Raw genomic sequence first — 26,559 nt, forward strand, 5'->3', positions numbered from 1 at the left:
ACCTTACACCAGGGTACATATCCTGCAAGCCATGTGTCTTGCCTGTGGTGACATAGGTGTGGAGGCATGCCAAGCCTGGATATGGCATGCCAGGGGTTTTTTCCCCCGTTGCCTGGCCAGACAAAATGTGGCCTGTGATGTGGATGAAGTCCTGTGGCCTGACCCAGTACGGAGACATGATGCTGTGGCTGAGTAATGCACTTATTTGTGTATTTTTGTACTTTATTTTTACATGGACTTACTGTACACAAGAGGCAAACGCATAAGATTTCTGTTTGTTTTTACAAGTGCTACGTGTAAATGCACAAGATTTCTGTGTTGTCTTTTTGTACAAGTGCTAAATGCACAGGTTTTTTTTTGTTTTGCAACATGCATTTAGCCTACAGTGAACAATAAACATTTATTTCTCCAGCTTCATATCCTGAGCATTGTTTTCTATTTTTCTACGTAGTGTTTAGTGACTGTTCCATACTGATTTTAATTTGGATTGACTCGGGGCACGATTTGACAACATAGTTCAGTTCTGAGCACAGATTGAACTGTTTTGAGGTGAAAGTTTGGTTTTGCAAGGAGAGTCTGAGGTTTTGTGAATGTAGCTTGAGAATTGGGTTTTGTGTTCACAGTTTAGAGAAAAAGAGAGCAGCTTTCAAGAAATGTGTCTTAGCAATCAAGAAAAACTGTAAACTCATGTCTTTTGACATCATTTGATTTATTGTGATTCTGCCCTTAATTCTTTTTGGGTTTTTTCTTTTCTTTTACGCTCTATTTAAGTTCATTTATGTCTATTTATTTATTTATTTTGTCTTTTCTAAATAATCTATTACTTATTCTGTGTTAAACCTGTCATTTCTGCTATTTACTCTTGTAGAATGATTATTTGCCTTTGTTGTTTATATACTTTTGTATTCAATTAAAAAAAAATCACGTCTGGAAATCCCCAGCTCTTTATAGAGCCTATGTCATGAATGAGAGTTAAGTTTATGTAGATACTGTAGGCCAACGTGACATTACAGAGCAACAGACGCAGAACCAGTTTGATGACATAAAAAATGCTATGACATCCACGTCAATGCTATTTATATGATGAGTGGTGGAAGATTACCAATCACTAAACTGTACTGCCTATAAAAGACAACGAGGGAGTGGAGACTCACCTGTCAACTTTGTAGAGAGGTTTAATGAAACCTTGAAGACTTTCCGTAGCAGCGTAACATCCGACGAACAGAGACGCGCTCTCAGAAACGTCCAGAACTGTACAAAAGTTTCCTCAGGTATGTATAATCCATTTTCATTTCTGTTTAGTAGACAAGCAGGAAGAGACGACGCAATATTACATTCATAAAGATGTTCCAGCGAGAGCGAACTCTCAACGGGACCAGAACTCAACAAACTGAACCAGCAGCTTCTTAGCACTCTGACCTCTCATGTTATTAAGGGCTTTGGAAAAACATTTTAAGTCATTTTTTTAAGATAATAAGTAGGAGGGATTTAAAGTATCTACATTTATGGATGAAATAGTTTGCTAGAATAACAAAATTATTAAGGAAAAAAGAATTAACACAGCAGTCTTTGGGTTTTCCAAATAAGATATGATGTAAAGAAAAAACAAAACTATCAGCAACCACCTTTCTTTCTATCAACCAGCCCTGAATTGATATAGAGGAGAAATAGCATGAAGAAAAGATATGATCCGTGTCTTCAGAATGGCTGTCACAGAAGGAACAGGACAATTTCTACACTCTAAAAACTGCTGGGTTAAAAACAACCCAATTTGGGTTATTTTGGCTAGTTGGGTTATCATGTTTACCTCAGCATGCTGGGTTGTGATTTTAAGCCAACTGTTAGTTAAAAATGACGACAAAAATGAATTTAACCCAAAATGGGTCAGAAATTTAAGTGACTGAAATAAGGGGGCAGTCATGGCTTAATGGTTTAGCGAGTTTGACTCCAAACCCTAAGGTTGTGGGTTCGAGTCTCGGTGCCCCTGAGCAAGGCAAAGACACATCCCCCATTCACCCCCCCGCACCGAACTGCCCCCGGGGTGTGTGTTCATGGTGTGTGTGTTCACTGCTGTGTGTGTGCGTGTTCACTGCTGTGTGTGTGTTCACCGGTGTGTGTGTGTTCACTGCTGTGTGTGTGTGTGTGTGTGTGTGTTCACTGCTGTGTGTGTGTGTGCACTTTGGGTTAAACTTAGCCGTATGTCACTTCACTTTCGTTACTTCCATAATGAATCTTACTACAATACAATACTTCGGTAATCCAACCCCGCCCAAATCACATTCATATCAAATATGTCACCTTGTGCTTCCCCCACGGCATTCCCTAAATTCCAGGGGTTTTGTTACCACGACATAAAGTAGGCGTGTTTCCGGAGGTCTTGGAAAAATGCCCTCTTTCAAAAAAAAAAAAAAAAAAAGAGCATACTACGAAGTCTAAAAGTACGGAAGCGTATTGCATTCACTTGAGGAAAAAAATCTGTTTTTCTGAATTAACGAGTTAAATATCTCAAAATTATGAGATAATTTTTTTTTAAAACATTTTTCACTCTGTTTTTATGAATTAATGAGTTAATTATCTCAGAATTATGAGATCATTTTTCATAAAAAAAAAAATTAATTGTTCTGTTTTTCTGAATTAATGAGATCCCTCAAAATCCTGCCAGGAGCTCTATTTTAGGTGGATTGCATGGAAGTAAACATGTCCCGCCTTTCAAGTTTAATCCGGTTTTATTTTACTGTGGGTTTGAGACATTGGGAGATACTGCTGTCTTTAAGTAATATAAATGGTGTTGTTATTAGTGCGTCAACAGCGCAGACACCTCAAGACTTTGCGCCTGTTCAGACAAAAAGAACATTCTGATCTGCTTGACGTTGCTGTGTTTCTCCAGGATCAGTTGAACCGATATGATATGCTTCACGGATATAAGATGATGCATCTGAAATGCATTCAGGAGCTACAGTATGTGGTGACACAAGAGACAATCAGGCAATTGTTGAAAATACTGGATCCCCAAGGAGTGCAACTGAGGCGCCGGAATCGTCTTCGGCGACATTTGTATCATAATCCAGGCCCGAACTTTTTATGGCATGTTGATTCATATGATAAACACCATATGGGATCTGCATCAATGGTGCAATCGACGGGTTTTCACAAATGGTGATACGGCTACCGTGAAGTATACCATATCGGTTCAACGTTGAATAACGTTTCAGACAGAATTTCACTCGCTTTCATCTGACGATGCAAAGATGGCGGCTTCTCGCACTAGTGTTGTCCGATTTTCACGTTGACGTGCATGCTCTCTCACGTCCGTGTTCCCAACCCAAGCCGCTGGGTTATAGCTCAAGACAATTTTTAACCCAAACTCCAACGTTTAAAGCTGGAAGAACTGAACTAACTTTAGCATAAGAAAGGGCACCTCTCATCAGCATTTTTATGCCAGAAGGTATTGCATTAATGACGGTGAAGAACTCTTTCGGGTGACAGGTAAAGCCATGCTTCAAATTAGATCTCTCACTGACCATATACTTCTGCTTAGCCAGTTCTTATAGCATAAAGATTTGTTCCTGTGCAATATATATTTGTTGTCCAAAATTGAAGCATTATGAGGTGTAAAATTATGTGTATATGCCAATTTCCAAAATAAAAGTACTTGTTGATGGAATGCTGATAGTTTCACTGGGAGTTTGGTTAAATCAAAATCACATTTGAATTCCACCAAATCCCTGAAACAGAGCTGAGGGGACTGGAAACCAAAAACTTTCTTCTTTACACAAAAATATTTTTAACCATTTAAGTTTTAACAAAATATTCATGTTATCAAATTCAATTACATTCAAACCACCTTGTTCATAGGATTTAATAATGTCTACTTTTTTATTATAATGGGCTTTGTGCCTCCAAATAAAATTATAATTTTTTTGGGAACATGGTTTAATAAAATTTGAGGGGGAGCTAAAGAAAGAGCGGGATAAATCAATCTTGATAAGTATTCAACTTTGGTTAGCAGACAAGTGATATCACTCTGATGTAGGGCAAGAAGTTCACATTTGTTTAAATTCAGCTGGAGTCCTGATGCCTTAGAAAATGTATTAACTAATGAAATAGCCAGAGGAATTTGATCTTTGTTTTTTAAGAATAATGTAGTATCGTCTGATTGCTGATTGACTGATTGCTATATTTTTACCAAATACATTTAATTTTTGTACCGCTCGATCATGAATAACTAAAGTAGACAATATATCTGCAGCCAAAATGAAGAGAAGAGGGGACAAAGGGCAGCATTGCCTTATTCCACGACTAATAGGAAATCTTTGTGATGTACCATAAGGAAGAGAAAGGGAACTGTTCGTACCTTTATAAATCATTTTTATAACATTGACAAAGTGCTCACCAAAACCAAAGGGTTCTAAAGCTTTAAATAAAAACGTGTTCTAACGTGTCAAAGGCTTTCTTAAAGTCTAAAAAAAGAATCTGGTCCATCATCCTGTATCAAATGATTGTATTCTACCATATCCATTACTAGTCTTACATTATTGTGAATGGATCTTTCTTTAAGAAATCCTAATTGAACCTCATTAATTACCCCATTAAGTCCATTTTTCAATCAATTTACAAAAACGTGTGTGAAAATTTTATAATCGTTGTTAAGTAAAGTGATTGGGCGAAGATTATCTAAGAATCTACGATCTTTATCTGGTTTGGGGATTAAAATAATCAAGCCTTGACTCATTGTGGGGCCGAAAGAACCATCAATAGATTCAATAAGAGCATTAAACAGTAACATATTCAAATCATTCCAAAAAAAATGTATAAAAATTTCCTGTAAGGCCGTCAGGACCAGGGGATTTGTTTGATTTGAGTTTCTGAACAGCTAAATCCAGTTCTTCCACACATAATTGTGCATCACAAAGATCTCTTAAGTCATTGTCAATCCTAAGAATAAAATTACAAATTTTTTAGTATCAATAAAGTCATCACACTCTGTTGGAGAAAAGTTAGACGAATACAAGTCACTGTAGAAATTATGAATTTCTTTGCTTATTATTGTAGGATCAGTATTTTCAACATTGTTCACCATTAGGGAAACAATATTGTTTTTTGACTGTCGTCTTTTTTCTAACCTACAAAAATAGGACGTGCTTTTCTCTCCCTCCTCCATCCATTTGGCCTTGGAGCAAATGTATGCACCTTTTTTAATGTACAAGTCATCCAGTTGTGTTTGAAGAGAAATAAAATTACTTTTTTTCATAGCTACTCAGTGCACTTTTACTGCAGTACTTTAATCTCAAATATAATCTTGTGTTCATGCTGTCTTCGTATTTTGGCAAGCATTTTACTATAGACTATAGAAAATTCACAAATTTTAAATTTAAGAAACTCCAAAATTCCAATATTCCTTACTATGTGAAATGTTACACACTGGTTTAACACCGAAGATAATAGCACAGTGATCTGTTAGAGGCGCTGGTGAAATAGAGCAATCCTTAACAAAATGTAACAAAATATCTGAAATTAACCAATAGTTGAGCCTCCATTTGCTACAGGCATTGGGTCTCAACCAAGAAAACTGTTTGGTGTTAGGGTTAAGATGTCTCCATACATCCAATACTCTAAGATTGTTGCAAAAATGAGTAAACATAGGGTTTATTTGAGGGGTACTTCTTTTAGGTGGATGTCTGTCAAGAGTTTCATCTGGTGTGACATTAAAGTCTCCACCTATAACTATGTTATCTGTTGGGAATAACCTCTTGAAAAAGTGAAATGCTTTTTGCAACTGTCCGGTATATAAGCATAAAAAAGGAATGCAAAAATAAATAAAAGGATAAAAAATAAACCAAAACCAAAAGGAGATAAATAAAAAAGTATAAACTATATAAAAAAATACATAAAATATGAAAATATAAGTGAAATAATGAGGAGAATAATTAGAAATAATGTATATACATATGCATATTTACGATGCATATTTTGCGTATATACGAGTTACATTTACTCCGTTACATTTACTTGAGTAAATTTTTGAAAAAAGGGGAGCATGGTGGCTAAGTGGTTAGCACGTTCGCCTCACACCTCCAGCGTTGGGGGTTCGATTCCCGCCTCCACCTTGTGTGTGTGGAGTTTGCATGTTCTCCCCGTGCCTCGGGGGTTTCCTCCGGGTACTCCGGTTTCCTCCCCCGGTCCAAAGACATGCATGGTAGGTTGATTGGCATCTCTGGAAAATTGTCCGTAGTGTGTGATTGTGTGAGTGAATGAGTGTGTGTGTGTGCCCTGTGATGGGTTGGCACTCCATCCAGGGTGTATCCTGCCTTGATGCCCAATGACGCCTGAGATAGGCACAGGATCCCCGTGACCCGAGGTAGTTCGGATAAGCGGTAGAAGATGAATGAATGAATGAAGTTTTTGAAAAAATTATACTTCTAGGAGTAGTTTTAAATCACTATACTTTTTACTTTTACTTGAGTAGATTTGTGAAGAAGAAACTGTACTCTTACTCCGCTACATTAGGCTACAATGAGCTCGTTACTTTTCTTTTTACCTCTTTGGTATTCTACGCATCAATTTTAATGTTTTATTTTGACAGATAGAAAAACTTCTGCTAAGGCTCTACCACGTGACTGTGTTTCACCAATCAAAACGTAGTTGTGCAGTCTCGTCACGTGACCATACTCGATCTCAGCGGCGGGACGCGTTAGTTAGCAACACAAACATGTCAGAATCAACCGACAGCAATGCAGACACAAACGAGGAGGAGAACCCGCACCACTGGTCTCATATTGACAGCATGTTTATCTTAGTAAAAGTGCGAGAGAGCAGCTACATTATGAGGTGTCTTCTGTGTCTGCCAAAGCAGATAGTTTGTCTTTTAGGTGACATATGACAGAGCTCTCAAGTCTTCACTGTGAGACACATTTCAGTCAGTTCACACCTTGTATTTCTTACGCTGAGAAGTAAGGGAGAACTTTTTCTGCTATATACTGTTGAATTAATGGACGAGGCACAGACATACAGTACACAGAGCAGTTTTGTCGAGTTCAGCTGTTTCGAGTTTTTTTTTTATGTGCTCAACTTTACTCAGCGCCGCAAGAGCCGACAAACAGATGACGTCAGACGTGTCATTTCTTACAGCGCCGAACACACATATTTAAAGGGATAGTTATGGGGTCAGAATTGTTTCGTTATTCTGAATAAATATAAAGAGTTTCACAAATATTTTTTAAATCAACAAATGCACAATAAGCAAACCGTAAATATATGTTTCAAATTTCACAAAAAAGAAATGAAATTCACAAATAAATAAAATGGGATTTGCAAATAAAAGAAAATGTATAAATATATATTTAATTGTATTTATTTGTGAATGGCTTCCTGCTCATTTGTGGATTGCGTTCTGTGCATTTGTGGATTTGAAACATTTCTAACGTCAAGACGTGCACATTAATCCACAAATAGGTGGACTCCGCCCACCGTCTACTCCAGCCAATCGGACAACGGTCTTGTTGCATGCTAGCATTAGCATTAACGTTAGCATGTTAGCCTGAGATTCATGTTGTGCCCCATTCGCTAAATGAACTGCAGATCTCATCATGTATTGTTATACATTTTGTTTTGTTTTTCCATTCGATCAGATTGCTGTATCGCTTCAAGCAAACCTCTCGACAGTTTGTTTACAATTGTTGTTTTCCAGATTGTCTGAACGTGATTTCAATTTTCCTAAGAAACCAAGGGGAAACACCCAGCAGAGCTGCATTTGCAGTGGTGCAAACAGAAATCATGACATTATCTATGTGAAATACTAAAAATAAAAAGCCCAGAAACAGAGATGAACCTTTTCAGACAAATATTGTAAACTCCTGATAGAGATAACATGCATGCTATCCTTACTAATCGGTCAAGTGCAGGTCATTTAGAAACAGAAGTTTCATGTGAAATAGCATTCAGTGTCAACTCACTGTACACCTGTAAACATCAGTAAACACTGTACACCTGTAAAACTGTAAAAGCTAAAGGAAGCAGGATGCATTATGCTTACAATAACTCTTAGGTTTCATCATTGAAGGTATCATAATTCCTCTATACAGCTTGTATACATTAGAATAAAATGTCATTTCTTCACGACCATAATGCTTTATATAACGTAGAACGATGGCACACAGGGCTAAGTCATGTACGTGCAAGTGAAAGCATCAGTATGAGAAAAATGCAAAGTAAAAAAAAAAATCATGAGACAGTAAATACATGTGAAAGGGCACACAAAATAGAACAAGAGAATCGTACTGGATGAAAAAAATGAGTGCAAACTAGACACTGCATTGAAGAACAGCCTCAGAGCGAGTAAATCAGAACGTGATTGGTTGGAGGTAGACCGTGCCACGATTGGTCAGCGCCACGAGACCGCTGTCTGATAGGCTGGAGTAGACGGTGGGCGGAGTCCACCTATTTGTGTATTAATGTGCACGTCTTGACGTTAGAAATGTTTCAAATCCACAAATGCACAGAACGCGATTCACAAATGAGCAGGAAGCCATTCACAAATAAATACAATTAAATATATATTTATAAAAAAAATTTTTATTTGCAAATCCCATTTTATTTTTTTGTGAATTTCATTTCTTTTTGGGAAATGTGTAACATATATTTACGGTTTGCTTATTGTGCATTTGTCGATTTAAAATATATTTGTGAAACTCTTTATATTTATTTGTGGATCATAGTATATTTATTCAGAATAACGAAACAATTCTGGCCCCATAGATAGTTCACAATTCTGTCATCATTTACTCACTCTTTTACAGAACTCTGTTACAAACCTGTATAAATTTCTTTGTTCTGATGAACATGAAGGAAGGTATTTTGAGAAACAAAAACAGCTTTACAACCAGAAGCTTTAGTTTACCTGAAACTAAGGAAAGTACTAGAGGCTTCCTGAAATTAATTAAAGGAGGTGAGATGTATTTAATTATTATTTCCCTTTCATCAAGGCATCAAATGTGCAACAATCACAACACAAAAGAAATGAAATGTGTGTGTGTGTGTGTGTGTGTGTGTGTGTGTGTGTGTGTGTGTGTGTTTCCTTCTGTTGTTCTGTCACTGGAGACACACACACAGTTTATGAGAATTTATGGCCTGCCTCGTTCTAGTTCTGCCTGGTAAAAAAGTATAAAGGTTTGGAAATTTGTGTTACTTGTGCATATTTATTTTTTATTTATTATTATTTTATTTATTAAGTACTTGAATATACCTGAATTATTTTAATTTAAGCTATTTTGTAATTAATTTACAATTAAAAATAAATTTTAATTTATTTTATTGATTGGATGAGCCATAATTTGCCTAAAGATTATTTTGTATTTTTGTCTGTCTGATTGTTGTCTTGTGTTAAAAAATAAATCAGACATTACTCAACAGTTACTCAGTACTTGAGTAGTTTTTTCACCAAGTACTTTTTTACTCTTATTCAAGTAATTATTTGGATGTCTACTTTTTACTTTTACTTGAGTCATGTTATTCTGAAGTAACAGTACTTTTACTTGAGTACAATTTTTAGCTACTCTACCCACCTCTGCAAATGCATAAATATACATATACATAAATGTGTATGTTTTTTTTTTAAAGATTGTCCTTAAAGTGTCCAGGTGCAGTATGGTGTGTAAATAGTGTATATAGTGTATAACGTGGCACTGTGCTGTGCATGTCAGGACTCAGCCCGGACTTTGGACACGTGTTTTTGTTTATGTTCTGTGTTCACGTGTCTGCCCTGCCCTTGTCTCTTCCTCCCTGCCTCTGCACACCTGTCCCTCATGTGTCTAATTATTATTATTAGTATTTAGTCAAGCCTCTGTTGTCCTCTGAATCCTCTGTTGTCTTCGTCTTGTCTAATCGGTGTCCTAGTTTCTGTGTTGTGTTTTTTTTTTTTATTTATTAAAATCCTGTTTTTGTTAAGATATCCTGCATTTGGGTCCGTTTTTATCCCCGCGTCCGTGACAGTGCAAGTCCAGAGTTAAAGTGACAGTGACAGTCCAGAGTAAAAGAGACAGTGACAGTCCAGAGTTAAAGTGTCAGTGCAAAAAAAGGTGTGCATAAAAACAGTGTAGATGGAGAGAGAGGTCCATTACTAGATCCTGGGTGTTTCCTGATTTAGACTCCGAATGGCCTGTGGGAAGAAGCTTCTCCTCATTCTCTCTGTGTTTGCTTTCAAGGAGCGGAAGCATTTCGCTGAATGCAACAAATAAAAGAGTCCATTGATGGGATGCTGAGATCATTTACAATCTTCCTGGCTCTTGTCCGGCACCGCGTACTGTAGATGTCCTGCAGGAAGTGATGCTACCCATCAGGACGCTCTGAATGGTGCAGGTGTAGAAAGTCTTTAGCACCTGAGAGGGTAGTCTGATTTCCCTTAAGCATCTCAGAAGAACAAAGAAGATTGTTCTCCTGGCACCATCTCTCCAGGTTTTTAGTTTCCTGTAGGTAGGACGTCTCGTCGTTGTTGGAGATCAGGCCCACCACAAGAGTGTCGTCAGCAAACTTGATGATGGTAGTGGAGATGGAAGTTGCCACACAGTCATATGTGTACAGTGAGTACAGCAGGGGGCTCAGAACACAACCCTGGGGAGCTCCAGTGCTGAGGGTGAGGGTGGATGAGGTATGTTTGCCCACCCGTACGGCTTGTGGTCTGTCTGTCAGGAAGTTGGAGATCCATTGACACAGTGGCAGGCTGAGTCCCAGGACCTCCAACTTAGAGGTGAGCTTGGAGGGAATTATGGTGTTGAATGCTGAACTGTAGTCCACAAACAGCATTTTTGCATAATTCCCTTCTCTGCAGTCCAGGTGACTCATCGTGGTGTGGAGAAGATGAGCAATGGCATCCTCAGTAGAGCGGTTCTGGCGGTACGCGAACTGTATCCCCGCGTGTCTGGTAGTGATGCAGTGATGAAGTCTCTGACAAGTCCCTCAAAGCACTTCATCACTACTGAGGTCAGGGCTACAGGGCGGTAATCGTTGAGGCAGGCGGACTGTGGTTTCTTTGGGACAGGAACAATGGTGGACTGTTTGAAGCATGAGGGGACAATAGACTGTGCCAGTGAGAGGTTGAATATCTCAGTGAACAACTGTGCTAGCTGGTCAGCGCAGGCTTTCAGAACCCGACCTGTGATGCCATCTAGTCCTGCTGCCTACCGGGTATTCACTCACTTCTACTATTTCAAGAAGTGAAGTTTTAAAGGTTTTAAAAAACCTGGATGTTAAGAAGTCTGCAGGACCCGATTAAATTGAGCCATATTTTTTAAAATTAGCTGCTGAGATTATTGCTGGCCCACTATCTTATATTTTTAATTTATCATTGGATCAGAATGTTATTCCTCATGTCTGGAAATCTGCTTTGGTTGTTCCCCTGCTGAAAGGTGGAGATCCAACCATCTTAAATAATTATAGACCGATTTCCAAGTTATCAGTGATAGTCAAAATTTTAGAATCTATTGTCAGTGAACAGCTAAAGGAATTTTTATCCAGCAATAGTATTTTGTTCAGGTATCAGTCCGGTTTCAGAAAGAATCATAGTACGGTAACTGCCACTATGAAAGTTCTAAATGACATTACTTGTGTCCTAGATAGTGGAAGATCATGTGCTGCAGTGTTTATTGATTTGGCTAAAGCTTTTGACACTGTCAATCATGGTATTCTTCTATCGCGTCTACATACTGTAGTATCGGTCTTTCTGAAACCGCATTAGGTTGGATTAGGAACTACTTAAAGAACAGGTGTCAAAGGGTGCAAATTAAGGGGTTTCTCTCTGACAAGCTTAGTATCGAATCTGGTGTGCCACAGGGGTCCATTTTGGGTCCCCTGCTATTTACATTATATATAAACAATCTTGGTGACAATTTATTAGATGCAAGCATTCATTTATATGCTGACGACACCATCATTTATTGTTTTGCACCCTCCATTAATAGCTGCATCTTAAAATTGCAGGAAGCATTTGCAATAGTTCAGCATAACCTTATCTCTTTAAAATTAGTTCTGAATGATAAGAAAACAAAATGTATGAACTTTTCGAGGAAATGTAAGTGTGTATCTTCTCTTCCGTCGCTTTACACTGTACAGGGTAATTCTATAGAGCTAGTCTCCTCGTATAAATATCTAGGTTTTGTGTTGGAAGAGGTCTTATCATTTAAGTTACACGTTAAACATTTGTTGCCTAAGCTAAGGTTACAACTGGGGTTTTACTTTCGAAATAGTGCTTGTTTTTCACAGTCAACAAAGAGAAAGTTGGTGGAAGCTACCTTCTTACTTGTCTTAGATTATGGAGATGTTTTTTTTACAGAAACACCACTAAGGCTCTTTTACAATCATTGGACTCTGTTTATCACTCTGCTTTAAGATTTATAACTTGTACCAATCATTATACTCATCACTGTGCACTGTACTGTATGAAATGGTAGGTTGACCTTCGCTTCACTTAAGAAGATACAAGCATTGGCTTATATTAGTTTACAAGGCCATAGTTGGCCAGCTTCCTCTTTACATGAATAGTCTACTAACTGTCAGTAGTCAAGGGCATAATCTGCGTTCAAGTAGATATATTCTTTTAAATGTTCCCTTAATGAAGACATAGTTTGGAAAAACTGCTTTTACTTATAGTGCATCAACTGCTTGGAATGAGATTCAAAGATCATTGAAATTGAGTGTACTTATCTCAATGAATGAGTTTAAGCTGTATCTCAACCAAACATTCCAAACTGTCTGCACTTGTTCTTAATCTTGTTTTAGTCTTGTTTTATTGTTGGAAATGTGTGTGTTGTGATTATTGTTCTATATACTTGATTTTTTTTATGTTGTCTATTGTGTGCTGCTACCTTGGCCAGTGCTCACTTGTAAATGAGATATCTATCTCAATGTGATTTTATCCCTGGTTAAATTAAGGTATAATAAAAAATAATAAAAATAACTTGAATAGCCTCCTCATGTCATGCTCTGAGATGGTGAACGTGTTTACCTCTCCAGCTCTCTCAGCGTGCATGCTGTTTGTGCCACTAGCACCGCTAGCGTGGTTAGCTGCAACCTCGATGCGAGCGTAAAAGGTGTTTAGCTCGTCTACCAGAGAAGCGTCCGCATTCCCCATTCTAGAAGCAGGTGTTCTATAGTCCGTAATGTTCCTTAGTCCCTGCCACAGGCTCCTAGAGCGCCGCTTTGCTTCCTTCACCACTCTGCGCACACTGTAAGATGCAGCCTTGTACTCGTCCATGTCCCCGGTGGTGAGCCCCGTGTTGTAGGCAGTGGAGCAGGATCTCAGAGCATTGCGGATGGTTTTATCCACCCACGGCTTCTGGTTGGGAAATGTTCTGATGGTGGTTTTCTGCACCGTATCACTTGCTTGTGCTATGTCCCGCTTGTTATACTGCTTGGTGATTTCAATATACATGTTGATACTGATTGTGCAGAGTCACGCAAACTTTTGTCGACACTCCAGTGTTTTAACTGTGAACTACATTTAAAGTTTCCCACTCACTCAAAGGGTCATACACTTGATTTGGTATGCACTACTGGTCTACGTAATGTTTCTTTGATTGGCTCTCAAATTATCCCAGCCTCTGGAATTCTCTCCCCAGAGCATTCGAGGCCTGGCATCTTTACAGGATTTTAAAACTAATCTGAAAACTTATCTTTTCACTTCTTGTTATTCAGATTCTCAAGTCCATTGACATGGTTTTGTGTTGTCTATTTTTCTCTTCTATATTGTATGTACCATCTGTATTTTCTACTAGAATGTTTGTTGCTCTAATGTCTATGTTTGTTGATTGAGATGTTTTGATGTTCTCAGAGCAGAGGGGCATGGTCCGTCACAAGGGTGAAGTGTCGCTCTGCCAGGTAGTACCAGAGGTCCCCAATGGCCCACTTGACTGCCAGGGCTTCTCGTTCTACTGCGGCGTAGTTTTTCTTGGCGGGGACCAAGTACTTCCTCAAACTAAATACAGATAAAACACATCTGCTCTTAGTTGGCCCTCCTAAATGTACTTCATCTCTTAATATTGATAAAACTTTTATCGCTGGCTGTCATGTAAAACCCTCAACCACTATCAAAAACCTGGGCATAGTGTTTGATACTACTCTGTCTTTCTCCTCTCACATCTCATCTCTCACAAAATCTGCCTTCTTTCATCTACGAAATATTGCCCGATTACGCCCTTGTTTAAATATCAATGATGCCGAGACCCTTGTCCATACTTTCATTACCTCCCGTCTAGATTACTTTAATGCACTTTTTTATGGTTTACCATCAACGTCCGTAAAGAAACTCCAATATATCGAAGAAGAAGAAGAAGAACGGAAGAACGGAGGTCATAGAAGCCTTTATTATCGCCACATATACATTACAGCACAGTGGAATTCTTTCCTTCACATACCCCAACTGAGGAGGTTGGGGTCAGAGTGCAGGGGCAGCTATGATACAGCGCCCCTGGAGCAGGGATGGTTGAGGGCCTTGCTCAAGGGGCCAACAGTGGCAGCCTGGCTGTGCCTGAGCCTTAACCAGTTGAGCCACCACCGCCCAGTTGAGCCACCACTGCACAGAATTCAGCAGCAAGCGTGCTAACACACACAAAGAAATCCTCCCACATAACCCCCATCTTATACAGTTTATATTGGCTCCCAATTAAAGTGAAAGTGAAGTGACATACAGCTAAGTACGGTGACCCATACTCAGAATTCGTTCTCTGCATTTAACCCATCCAAAGTGCGCACACACACAGCAGTGAACACACACCCGGAGCAGTGGGCAGCCATTTATGCTGTAGCGCCGGAGGAGCAGTTGGTGGGGGTTCGGTGCGTTGCTCAAGGGCACCTCAGTTGTGGCCGGCCCGAGACTCGAACCCACAACCTTAGGGTTATCAGTCAAACTCTCTAACCATTATGCCACGACTTAACCAATTAGTTTCTGCATTCAATATAAAGTTCTCCTCACTACATTTAAAGCTCTCCATCACTCCTGTCCACAATATATCACAGATCTTGTTCACACATTCACACATATATGAAAGCTTTTGGTGATAGAGCCTTCTGTATTGCGGCTCCCAGACTCTGGAATTCTCTCCCCCAGAGCATTCGAGGCCTGGCATCTTTACAGGATTTCAAAACTAATCTGAAAACTTATCTTTTCACTTCTTGTTATTCAAATTCTCAAGTCCATTGATATGGTTTTGTGTTCTCTATTTTTCTCGTCTGTATTGTATGTACAAACTTAAATCTTGTATGTTTAAATCTTGTACAAACTGTATATCCTGCACTTGCTAGTACAGTATTGCACTCTGGTTAGACCTGCATTTCGTTGCCTTGTACTGTTACTCACTGCACCCAGGTAAAAGCTCTCGTCGCTCTCATCTTTTGCTGTCACTTGTCTCACAGTTTTTGATTTACACATTCTTGCCCAGTGTCCTTTCCTTTTGCACTTTCTGCATTCTGAGCTTGTTGCTGGACATTTTCTGATATCTTTGTGTCCTGTTTTACCGCACCGGCCACACTCTGTATCTTCTTTTCTGTTCTCACTACCTCTTTTGTATTTCTCTCTTGTCCAGGGCCTATTTGCTGCCTTTGTCGACTGTTTGGAGGTCACTTCTTGCACGCTGCTCGTTGACTGGCCCTCCTGCTGGCTGATCTGAACTTTGCAACATCCTCGGCCTGCCGTGTCATCTGCACTGCTGTTTCCAGGGTAAGTGCTGTCATAAGCTGCATTCTTCTAGAAAGTTCTTTATCCTTGATTCCTACTACAAGTCTGTCTCTTATGTGTTCGTTTCGGATTGCACCAAATTCGCAGTACTCGCTAAGCTCGTAAAGCGCTCTGATGTAGCACTCATTTTCCCCAGGCTTTTGTACTCTTTGATGGAAGCAAGCCCGTTTGTGTATAACATTTCTTTTTGGCATAAAATATTCGTCAAACTTTCCAAGGACATCTTGCCGGACAAGACAGTCCTCATTCAGGGATTTCCAGAAGTCTGCGTTATGTTCATCGTTCATCATTCGACCTGATGTTCGCTAATCTATGCTACCGGCCACTCCATCTCCTCACTCCATCTGGATATAGTTACCTGTCTAAACCTTGCTTAATATCTAGGGATGGAGGCCTGGCTATTGTTGTTCGAGACAATGTTGTTCATTAATGTTAAACCTGTCGAATTTCATGATACTGTTACTTTTGAATATATAGTTCTCAAATTTTGAGGCTCAAATACACTGTGATTCTTCTGCACCGTTCGCCAAAACCATTTGCCACCTTCTTCAGTGAATTAAATGAACTACTAACACTTGCTTGTGCTATGTCCCGCTCTGTTATACTGCTTGGTGATTTCAATATAATGTTGATACTGATTGTGCAGAATCACTGGATCAGCTTGATGTGTCTGAAAAAGAGTATCAAAAAATACAACAAGCATTAGTTCTGTTAGGCACACCCCCTTTTTCCCTCTCTAGCCGCTGAGCCTTGCTTCCTGCTGTGCTTTCCTCTTGGACGGTGAATGCTCCAGCGGCGCACCTGATTGGCTCGTGCTTTTTAGCGGGAGTGTCAGCCGCTCCGCCTCGCTATCACTCCCTGTGGCACTGGCCATGGTTCTGAAGCTAGGGAGATTGTGCTTAGCGCCGCAGGCCAAGGTTCTGAACAGCCGCCTTTTACACTCTCCCCCCTTCTTGGCTGCCGGTGCAGCGGGCGAAGAGTGTTTTTTCCTCCGTGAATTTGCGGCGGTGCATGTGCCGTGGTCACAGCCCCCCCCCCCCCCCCCCCCCTCTCTGAGCCCCTGCCTGGTAACAGTACTCCCCAGAGGGCGTAGCGCCTCAAGAGACCATTGGCATTCCCGTGCCGGCTCCCGGCTCAGTGTAGGACCTGGAACATCTTGAAATCTTGAAAAGAGAGAAACCACCTAGTTGTCCTGGCATTGGTGTCCTTCGCCTTGGCCATCCAGAGCAGATGGGCATGGTCCGTCACAAGGGTGAAGTGTCGCTCTGCCAGGTAGTACCAGAGGTCCTCAATGGCCCACTTGACTGCCAGGGCTTCTCGTTCTACTGCGGCGTAGTTTTTCTTGGTAGGGATCAGCTTCTAGGAGATAAAGAGGACCGGGTGCTCTTCTCCATCGAACTCCTGCGAAAGGATGGCTCCTAGCCCTGTTTCGGATGCATCCGTCTGTAGCGTGAAGGGGCGATCAAAATCCGGATTCAGCAGTACTGGCTGTGTGGTGATGGCCTCCTTGAGCTGGCAGAATGCCTGTTTTGTGCCGTCCGTCCAGTGCACCCGGTTCGGCTGACCTTTCTTTGATAGATCTGAGAGGGGGGCTGCTAAAGAGGAAAAGTTAGGCACAAAGCGTCTGTATTAGCCTGCCAATCCCAAAAAGGGCCGTACCTGTTTCTTTGAAGTGGGTTTCGGGTATTCTCTCACGGCTTGGATTTTTTTCTCCTGGGGCTTCAGCAGCCTCCGACCTATGCAATATCCCAGGTACTGGGACAGGCCCAGGTGGCGCTTATGAGGATTTGCCATAAAACCAGCTGTTCGGAGGGCTCCCAGAACCTCCCCCAGATGGAACGTGATCAGACCAGGTGGAGGAGTGGACTACCACATCGTCCAGGTAGGCGGCAGCGAAAGCACGGAGGGGTTGGAGGACGATGTCCATGAGGCGCTGGAAGGTGGACGGAGCCCCATGTAGGCCAAACGGAAGGACCCGGTACTGACAGTGGCCAGTGCTGCAGGCTGTCTTTGGCTTCGCCTCCAGTGCAAGGGCCACTTGCCAATAGCCCTTTGTCTGGTTGAGGGTGGAAATGAACCGGGCCCTCCCCAGACGCTCCACCAGGTCGTCCACTCAAGGGAGGAGATAGCTGTCGAAATCCGAGATCTGGTTGAGCCCTTTGGAATGGTGGGGGTGTGCAGGCTGCAACTCGCAAGCCATTGTTTGTGGGCCTGGGATGGGGCCTTAAGGTCTGGTTCGGTGGGCATGGGCTCATCAATCGGTCTGAGGGCAGGGCGGTTATCCGATTGTTTTTTCTCCCAAACCCGTTCGGCCACTTGTCGGGGCTGTCTCTTCAAGCCTCCCAGCCAATTTCTAGGGTGCTCAGGAAGTCTTTGGGGTTCTCCGGGCCCTTCAGCCCTACCACCTACCATTCCTCAGCCAGTAGTGCCCGTAGGAACCGTTCCATGGCCACTCTTTCCATGACTTCCTTGGTGGTGAGTCAATCATACTGTAACCACCACCTGGCGATACGCAGCAGTTCATCCATCTGTGGACAGGGGTTGCTGGTCGGCTCATACCGCCATCTATGAAAATCTCCAGCTGCAGTCACGGGGGATCGACCACAGTGGATGAGAATTTCCTCTTTTACTGCTTCATAATCTCAGGCGCTCTCTTAATCCAGCACATAATACGCTAGTTGAGCATCTCCATGTTGGCCCAGTCCCGCTTAAGCCAGCCCTCCCGGTCCCCGGTACACTCAAAAGTGTCTAGAATTGCCTCCACGTCGTCTTCGGTGCAGAGCTTGGTGAACCTGCGCTGAGTATCACAGCCGGGATCAGGGAGGGGAATTGATGCGGCCAAAGCTCCAGTAATTAATCTGTGGCTCTCTTGACACTTTTGGCCAGCTCCTGGGTCACCTCGTGCTGATGGAGGCTGGCCTGCATAAGATGCTGAAGAGAGACACTGTTTTCCATGAGCGGTATGAGACGGGGTTAATTTGTCTGTAGATTTGGCCCCACATACCTGGGACTGAGCTTACGGCAGGGTAGGCGTAGGCGAATGTCGTGGGTTGAAAGCCAAACCCACTGGCCTGGTTGGTAATCGGGGTGTTCCCTGCGGTGTCTGTCAGCCTGGGTTTTCTGTGCCCTGGCGGCCCTCCGCAGCTGTCGGTGTGCCGCGGCCCATGTCTCCTCACTCTGGTGAAACCGATCATCGACGGCCGGCAGATCGGTGGGTGTGTCGGACTAGGGGAATAAGGGGGGTTGGTAGCCTTTCTTGACTTAGAGGTGTGGGGCGCTGCGATCGTGCTGAAGCCACGGATAAAGCGGCGGTAGAAGTTTGCGAACCCTAAAAAGTGTTGTAGCTCTTTGATGGTCCGGGGTTTGGGCCACTGTAGCACCGCCTGCACTTTGGTGTCATCCATGGCGACCCCCTTCGCCGAAATGACGTACCCCAGGAAGGTCGTTGCGGTCTGATGGAACTCACATTTCTCTGCTTTGGCGTATAACTGATGCTGGATGAGGCGTTGTAATACCGCCCTCACGTGTTGGATGTGCTCTTCCTTGCTTTCAGAGTAGACAAGGATGTCGTCGATGTAAACGATTAACCAGCGGTCTAGCATGTCCCGGAACACATCATTAATAAATGATTGGAAGACCGCTGGACTGTTCGATAGGCCGAACGGCATGACCAAATACTCGTAGTGGCCTGATTGGGTCGAGAAGGCAGTCTTCCACTCATCCCCCTGTCTGATGCGGATAAGATTATAGGCCCACCGGAGGTCGAGTTTCGTGAAATACCGCACGCGGCGGAGTTGTTCCAGGGCTGATGGCACGAGCGGAAGGGGGTACCGAAACTTGACTGTTATGTCGTTGAGGGCTCAATAGTCGATTCAGGGTCGAAGCCCCCCGTCTTTTTTCTTGACAAAGAAGAACCCTGACGAAGCTGGAGACACGGAGGGGCGAATGAACCCTTTCTTTAGCTCCTCCTGAATATATTCATTCATGGCTGCGGATTCCGGCTGTGAGAGGGGGAAGATTCTCCCTCTAGGTGGCGTTGCCCCTGGCAGAAGGTCGATGGCGCAGTCACAGGGACGATGTGGAGGTAGCTCCGTGGCCTTGGTTTTACTGAATGCCTCTGCGAGGTCTTTGTATTCGTTTGGGAGACCGGGGATGTCAGAGGGTATGGGCGTGGTGTCTGTGGTGTTGAGCTGGCAGAGCTCCTCTGAGTCCCGGCGGTGTGTAGCACATGCATTGCCCCAGTTGGTGATGTGCAGCTCGGGCCAGGAAATGGTCAGGTTATGGAGCTGGAGCCATGGTAGACCAAGGATGAGGACGTGTCGTGGTGAGTGGATGACGTGAAAGGAGAGATGCTCCTGATGTTGGTCCCCCACCTGCAGGCTGAGATCCCTGGTGAGGTGTGTGATGCGTCCCTCTTTAAGTGGCCTTCCGTCTATCGCCTCCACTGCTAAAGGGAACACACAAGGGATAACCGGAATGTTATGAGTTTGAACAAATTTCCACGACATGAAATTTCCGTCTGCGCCCGAGTCAATAAGAGTTCCACACTCTCTCCCCGAATCTTGAGCCGCACGCTGATTTGAGCAAGCTCTGTGCTTGTGGGATGAGGGAACTTTGACTCACTGGGTTATTTCGCCCTCGCGGAGGTCTGGTCGGGCAGGACATGTGGCAGCGCATGTGGGGGCACGTCGGGAGCGCATCAGGTTGTCCAGCTGAATGCAGAGATCCACGAACTCGGACAGGCTCCTTCCCTCGTCCCGGCAGGCAAGCTCGGCTTGGAGGTCCGGGTTTAAGTCCTTTCGGTAGAGAAGTCGCAGGGGGCGTTCCTCCCAGTGTACTCCGCCGCTGTGCGATCTCCCTGCGAGATGGCCAACAAGCGCTTCTCCATGCTCTCCCCAGTGGCGGAGTGGTCAAAGACCGTGCGGAACTGCGCAAGGAAGTTCTCGAACGTGGGGAAGGCGTTCTCTATCCACACCGCTGTGGCATACGACTGGGGATCCATTTTCAGCAATTTATTGAATCAAACACAGACGAAGTCAGACAGGCAGAGATCAGGACAGGCAAAACCACAGAATGACAGTACAAAGACAAGTCGAGATCTCGCACTAGTATGAAGTTCAAGTGTGGTATATGTAGGGAGCGGAGATGAGGAACAGGTGGCTGTGTAATCAGAGTGACAGATGGCTGATGGGAAGTGCAGTCCGGAAGCGCGCTAATACTCTGGGGACGCATCTCTATGGTGATGCTCAGACGGCGGCTCGTTGCTCGTGACACTGTTCTTGAGCCTTTACTTTTTATTATTTACATGCTTCCATTAGGTCACATTATTCGTCGTCATGGGCTTAGTTATCACTTATACGCGGTTGACACACAACTATACAGGAGCTTTAAACACACTGATCCCTTTCCCATAGATGTTATAAATCCTTGTATCAATGAAATAAACATATTAATGACCAAGTACTTCCTCAAACTAAATACAGATAAAACAGATCTGCTCTTAGTTGGCCCTCCTAACTGTACTTTATCTCTTAATATTGATCAAATTTATATCGCTGGCTGTCATGTAAAAGCCTCAACCACTATCAAAAACCTGGGCATAGTGTTTGATTCTTCTCTGTCTTTCTCCTCTCACATCTCATCTCTCATGAAATCTGCCTTCTTTCATCTACGAAATATTGCCGGATTACGCCCATGTTTAAATATCAATGATGCCGAGACCCTTGTCCATGCTTTCATTACCTCCTGTCTAAATTACTGTAATGCACTTTTTATGGTTTACCATCAACTTATTTAAAGAAACTCCAATATATCCAGAATTCAGCAGCAAGCGTGCTAACACACACAAAGCAATCCTCCCACATAACCCCTATCTTATACAGTTTATATTGGCTAACAATTAAAGTGAAAGTGAAGTGACATATAGCTAAGTACAGTGACTCAGTGACCATACTCAGAATTTCTTCTCTGCATTTAACCCATTCAAAGTGCACACACACAGCAGTGAACACACACCCGGAGCAGTGGGCAGCCATTTATGCTGCGGCGCCCGGGGAGCAGTTGGTGGGGGTTCGGTACCTTGTTCAAGGGCACCTCAGTTGTGGCCGGCCTGAGACTCGAACCCACAACCTTAGGGTTATCAGTCAAACTCTCTAACCATTAGGCCACGACTTCCCCAATTACCCCTGCCCCTGCACTTAGGTCCTCTGACTCTAATTTAAACAGGGATGTGGTAGCTCAGTAGTTAAGGCGTTCGACTACTGATCGGTAGGTCATTGGTTCGAATACTTGGTCCATCAAGTTGCCACTGCAGGGCCCCTGAGCAAAGCCCTTAACCCTCAATTGCTCAGTTGTATAAACTGAAATAAAAATGTAAGTCACTCTGGATAAGAGTGTCTGCTAAATGCTGTAAATGTAAATGTAATTTATTAGAGGTTCCTCGTTATAGGCTGAAAGCTTTTGGTGATAGAGCCTTCTGTATTGCGGCTCCCAGAAGCTGGAATTCTCTCCCCCAGAGCATTCGAGACCTGGCATCTTTACAGAATTTCAAAACTAATCTGAAAACTTATCTTTTCACTCCTTGTTATTCAAATTCTCAAGTCCATTGACATGGTTTTGTGTTCTCTATTTTTCTCTTCTGTATTGTATGTATCATCTGTATTTTGTACTAGAATGTTTGTTGCTCTAATGTCTTTGTTTGTTGATTGGGATGTTTTGATGTTGTGTTTCCTTTTCTATGGTGTATGTGTATGTTGTGTGTACGTACAGTATAGTGATGGTTACTATACCTCCTTAATTCTGTTTGATTGTATATCACATCATGTAAAGCGTCCTTGAGATTGTTGAAAGGCGCTATATAAAATAAACTTATTATTATTATTATTATTATTATTATTTATTTTTATTTTTTCTCCATCATCAGAAGATTGCAGCATTAGAGGTGGAAAGTAGAGATTTTCAAAAGTATTTCTTTCTGTAGGAGTTAAAGATCTTCATCAGTCAGATGTTACTGAGACTTTAATCTGTGCTGCAATGTGTTCTGTTTTCATCTCAATGCAGCTGTTTCTTTAGACACCATGAATTGTTGCAGACTTTAATATTTATTTTGATCATCTAGAATACAGCATATGTAACATGGTGTGTATGTAAAACTGCAGTTAAAGGCTTGTACACACAGAAGATGATCGCTGTGGTTTAAAACCTTGTGTCTAAGCCAAATTATACTGACAGATACTGTGATTTTGAGGAGGAACTATTTAAAAATCCCAAAGTAAAATTGCTTGATCTTTAGTGAGAACATTTTGTATTATATACATTATATATTTTATAATCGATTAAATTGTGCCTCCTGGTTTAAATTTATATGAACAGATATGGTGACTTTGGATCGGAATTATTAAGAAACTCCGCAGTAAAATTGGCTGATCTTTATTTTTACCATACAGTCGGTCATTATGAAGTGATCTAAAAGGTTTCAATAATCATTGTAAATTTTCATTTTATGATGGATTAAATGTTGACACTGGCACAATTTTATTTTACTTTATTTAAAGAGGAATTATTAAAAACACAGGGTATCTTCACCATTTGCTAATAGACAGGAAGAGTTCTGTGTTTGTTATTCTGATTATTCTGATAATTATTCTGATTTCTGTCTCATCTATAAGGCCTCACCCACAGCTGTAGTCAGATAAGTTGTGCTGAAACTATAATTAAGTTGTAAAAGCTAGTAAACTGGTAAACATTTTCTTTCTTTATATGAACAGCTGGTAAATATACAGTAACGTTTGTTTAACTATAATGTATTACATCATGTAGGAGGTTGCAAAGGCAATATCAACATAAACAAACGTAAGGTACAATACAGTATATACAAAATGCTAAAATATATAAAATCTCTTTTTTTTTCTGGATAGAAATTGGATAACAATGGGATTATAAGTTTTTATGACCTGATGATTATGGCAAATGATCTCATGTGGACCTGAAAATGAAAGTTTATACTAAATAATAAATACATTTTAACTTTTGAAAACCAAATGAACACACTGACTATCACAGTCGCCCTGTACATGATTATATGTGAAAATTGTGTAATTGTCTCATTTCATTCCTTTTCAGAATTTAAAGACCCTCAAGCTCCAAACAGAGCCTTGAACCACAGCACCAATGAAAAAAAGAAGTCTGCCAACAGCATAAAGGAAATGGATAAGAATCAACAAAATCTTCAGGAACAGTTAGGAAATTCTTGTCCAAAAAAGCCTGCTAGATTTGTGTCTGAAGACTTTAGGAAACAACACACTGATGACATTGAGGGTTTCGCTTCAAGTTTTTTTCCTAATGATAAAGACGATAAAGTATTCATAGTAAAATATAAAGATGTTTATAAGTGTCCAGATATGTACAAGCATATCATTATATATGGTTTACAATTAGAATGGGGGGGTAAAGACTACATCTGGAAAGAATTTAAGTTACTTTCCCAAGAGGATGATATTAATTTTGTTTTAGTCAACTGCTATATACTTCAGAGTAGTGACGACATCCTGAATTTGATCAAACACTATGCAAGTGTTGGTGAAAAGGATCCCAAATACATCATGATAAACAGCTGGATTTATAAACTGTATCCAAAGAAACTTTATGTATTTCTTGTAGGAAAACAGCTCAATAGAACAGAAAAGGCAGATGAAATCAGATCAGTTATTGAAGGTCAGTACAAGAAGCACATATACGAAGACATTCAAGAAGGAATCAGGAGCTGTAGAAAGAATAATAAGGATTTGAATGATCTGTGTGATGAGTACGCTCACTACAAAAGAGATACTTTACAGGGCATCTATACACACGGACGTTTAGATCCCTGTAAAGAAGCTTGGTTTACTACATACTTTATAGCAACAATGATTTCAGAGTCTATAAGAAACTTTAGGTCCTTTATCACCACACTAATGATTTTAGATATGAGTCTCAGCCAAAATCCTGAATTTCTTTTAGAGAAGCTTCCAATGGCGAGAGGGGGAAGCTGGATAAACTCAGATAAACGGGGATTTTATGGGGCAAGCACTCCAGTCCATGGGAAAAAAACAAGACTTAAAAAGCTAATAGAGGATGAAGAAGAAATCTTTAAAAAATGGCTTTTACACAGAAATAAATCAGAGATTGATACCGAAACGATTAAACGTCTCCTCGAGTTGGTGTACGGTAAACTCCGACTCCGTACTGATCCTTCACTTCTAGAAACCTTCATCACAAATTATGTACATTTTAAAAAGGAAATAAAATCTAAAATTCCCCCTGAATTACTGAGAGGGTCACATGGTAGACAGATTTCTCTACAGAATTTTAATTTAAGTTGTTTATCATCTTTAATCAGTCCGACCACAATTAGACCAAAATTAATCACTCATTACCCCATGGATCCTTCTCTATGTCAGTCATGTGCAATTATTCATCAGAAAACATTCAGAATCTAAATTTGTATTTATATGGTTATGATTTGGACTGGTGTGGGGATGAGAGCCACTCACCTCTGAAGACATCAGTCCAGACATCCAACTCCAACATCTCTATAAACCCAGATGTTCTGTCCTCAGTAAACATGTGGATTCTGTTTCACCAACACTTCAGTACAGACCCTGTAGATTTCAGCTCAGGTCTTTGGAAGAAGAACAGAACACTTCACTTTACAAACCTGCTGAAGGTTGAAGCGTTAATCTGTTTACATTTAAATTCTTTCTTCTCTAAATTTATCCAAATGAAAGTCCACGTCTATATAGACTATGCTGTAAAACAGCATCACCTAAATTTCCTCTTTCTCCCATCAGAAAGTCTCTTAGAAAAATTACTGAAGAGTCCACACAGATTCTTTATATCTAATGCAACACATAAAATAACACACAGTACATCACTGAACACTGGGAGCAGCAAAAAATTACATTTTTACACAACAGCTGAGGGCATGAGATTCAATTCCACAATTCCACATCTGTGTTTAACTCCAGCAAAACAATTTCACAGAGCTCAACTGCTGTCTGACAACCAGCAGCTAAAATATGGCAACCTGTATGGGAATAGAAGTCTTTATATTCTGTATCAATGCAATTCTATCCTGTATGGAAATAGAAGTATTTACATTCAATTAATTAAATATTAAAAGGATGGATTGAGGCTTTTCGTGCCATCGTGATTACTTTGTTTGCATTTATAGACAAAAATGAAAATTATAGTATATCCCCTAAGTGTTAATCCATTTACTTTATTGTTGATTGTCATATCAGAGAGAGAAAGATTGTAAGTTTGTGTTCAGAGTGTGTCGAGCCTGTAAGTTTTGTTTTGTTTATGTCAGTTGATAGATTTGTTCGTGCTTGACCCATGCCTGATATTGACTATGATTACAGACTCTGATTTTGACTTGTTAGCCATATATTTTTATAATAGGCTTTTTATTCAAAACGTGCCAACATATTGTGACAAGGTATGTAGGGGGATCGACGCCATTTATTTTGAATATCTTTATTATATTGTTTTTTGCTTTGTTTTTTGAGGGAGTTAGGTAAGAAATGATTGTATTTTATTTTCTTTCATTTTGGTTTAAGTAAGAAAGAGGTATTTTGAGGAAGATTGTTTTGTTTATTATTTTGGCCTTGTCCTCCCCTGAAGCCTAAATCCTTGTCTACTAGTGAATAAAAGATTGTGAATTGTAATCTCTCATTTGCCCATTCTGTTGCGACTGACCCCTAGACGGGGTTTTATTTTATTTGTAATTTTTTCATTTTACTTATGTTACATATATTACACACATTTATCTTTATTACATTGCTTTTAATAAAAACAAG

The 26,559-nt window shown here is 41.1% G+C and overlaps 1 protein-coding gene across 1 annotated transcript; it reads left to right on the plus strand.

Moving 5' to 3' along the window:
* Nucleotides 1-1,173: 1,173 nt before the first annotated feature.
* Nucleotides 1,174-26,427, plus strand: LOC132858629 (uncharacterized). Its single transcript, XM_060888999.1, has 3 exons — nucleotides 1,174-1,271; nucleotides 15,570-15,703; nucleotides 23,843-26,427. The coding sequence occupies exon 3, from the start codon at nucleotides 23,926-23,928 to the stop codon at nucleotides 25,195-25,197; it is 1,272 nt and encodes a 423-aa protein (XP_060744982.1). The 5' UTR covers nucleotides 1,174-1,271; nucleotides 15,570-15,703; nucleotides 23,843-23,925; the 3' UTR covers nucleotides 25,198-26,427.
* Nucleotides 26,428-26,559: the final 132 nt, after the last annotated feature.

Source organism: Tachysurus vachellii, chromosome 2 (genome assembly GCF_030014155.1).
Source record: "Tachysurus vachellii isolate PV-2020 chromosome 2, HZAU_Pvac_v1, whole genome shotgun sequence".
In the NCBI taxonomy this organism is placed as follows: Eukaryota; Metazoa; Chordata; class Actinopteri; order Siluriformes; family Bagridae; genus Tachysurus; species Tachysurus vachellii.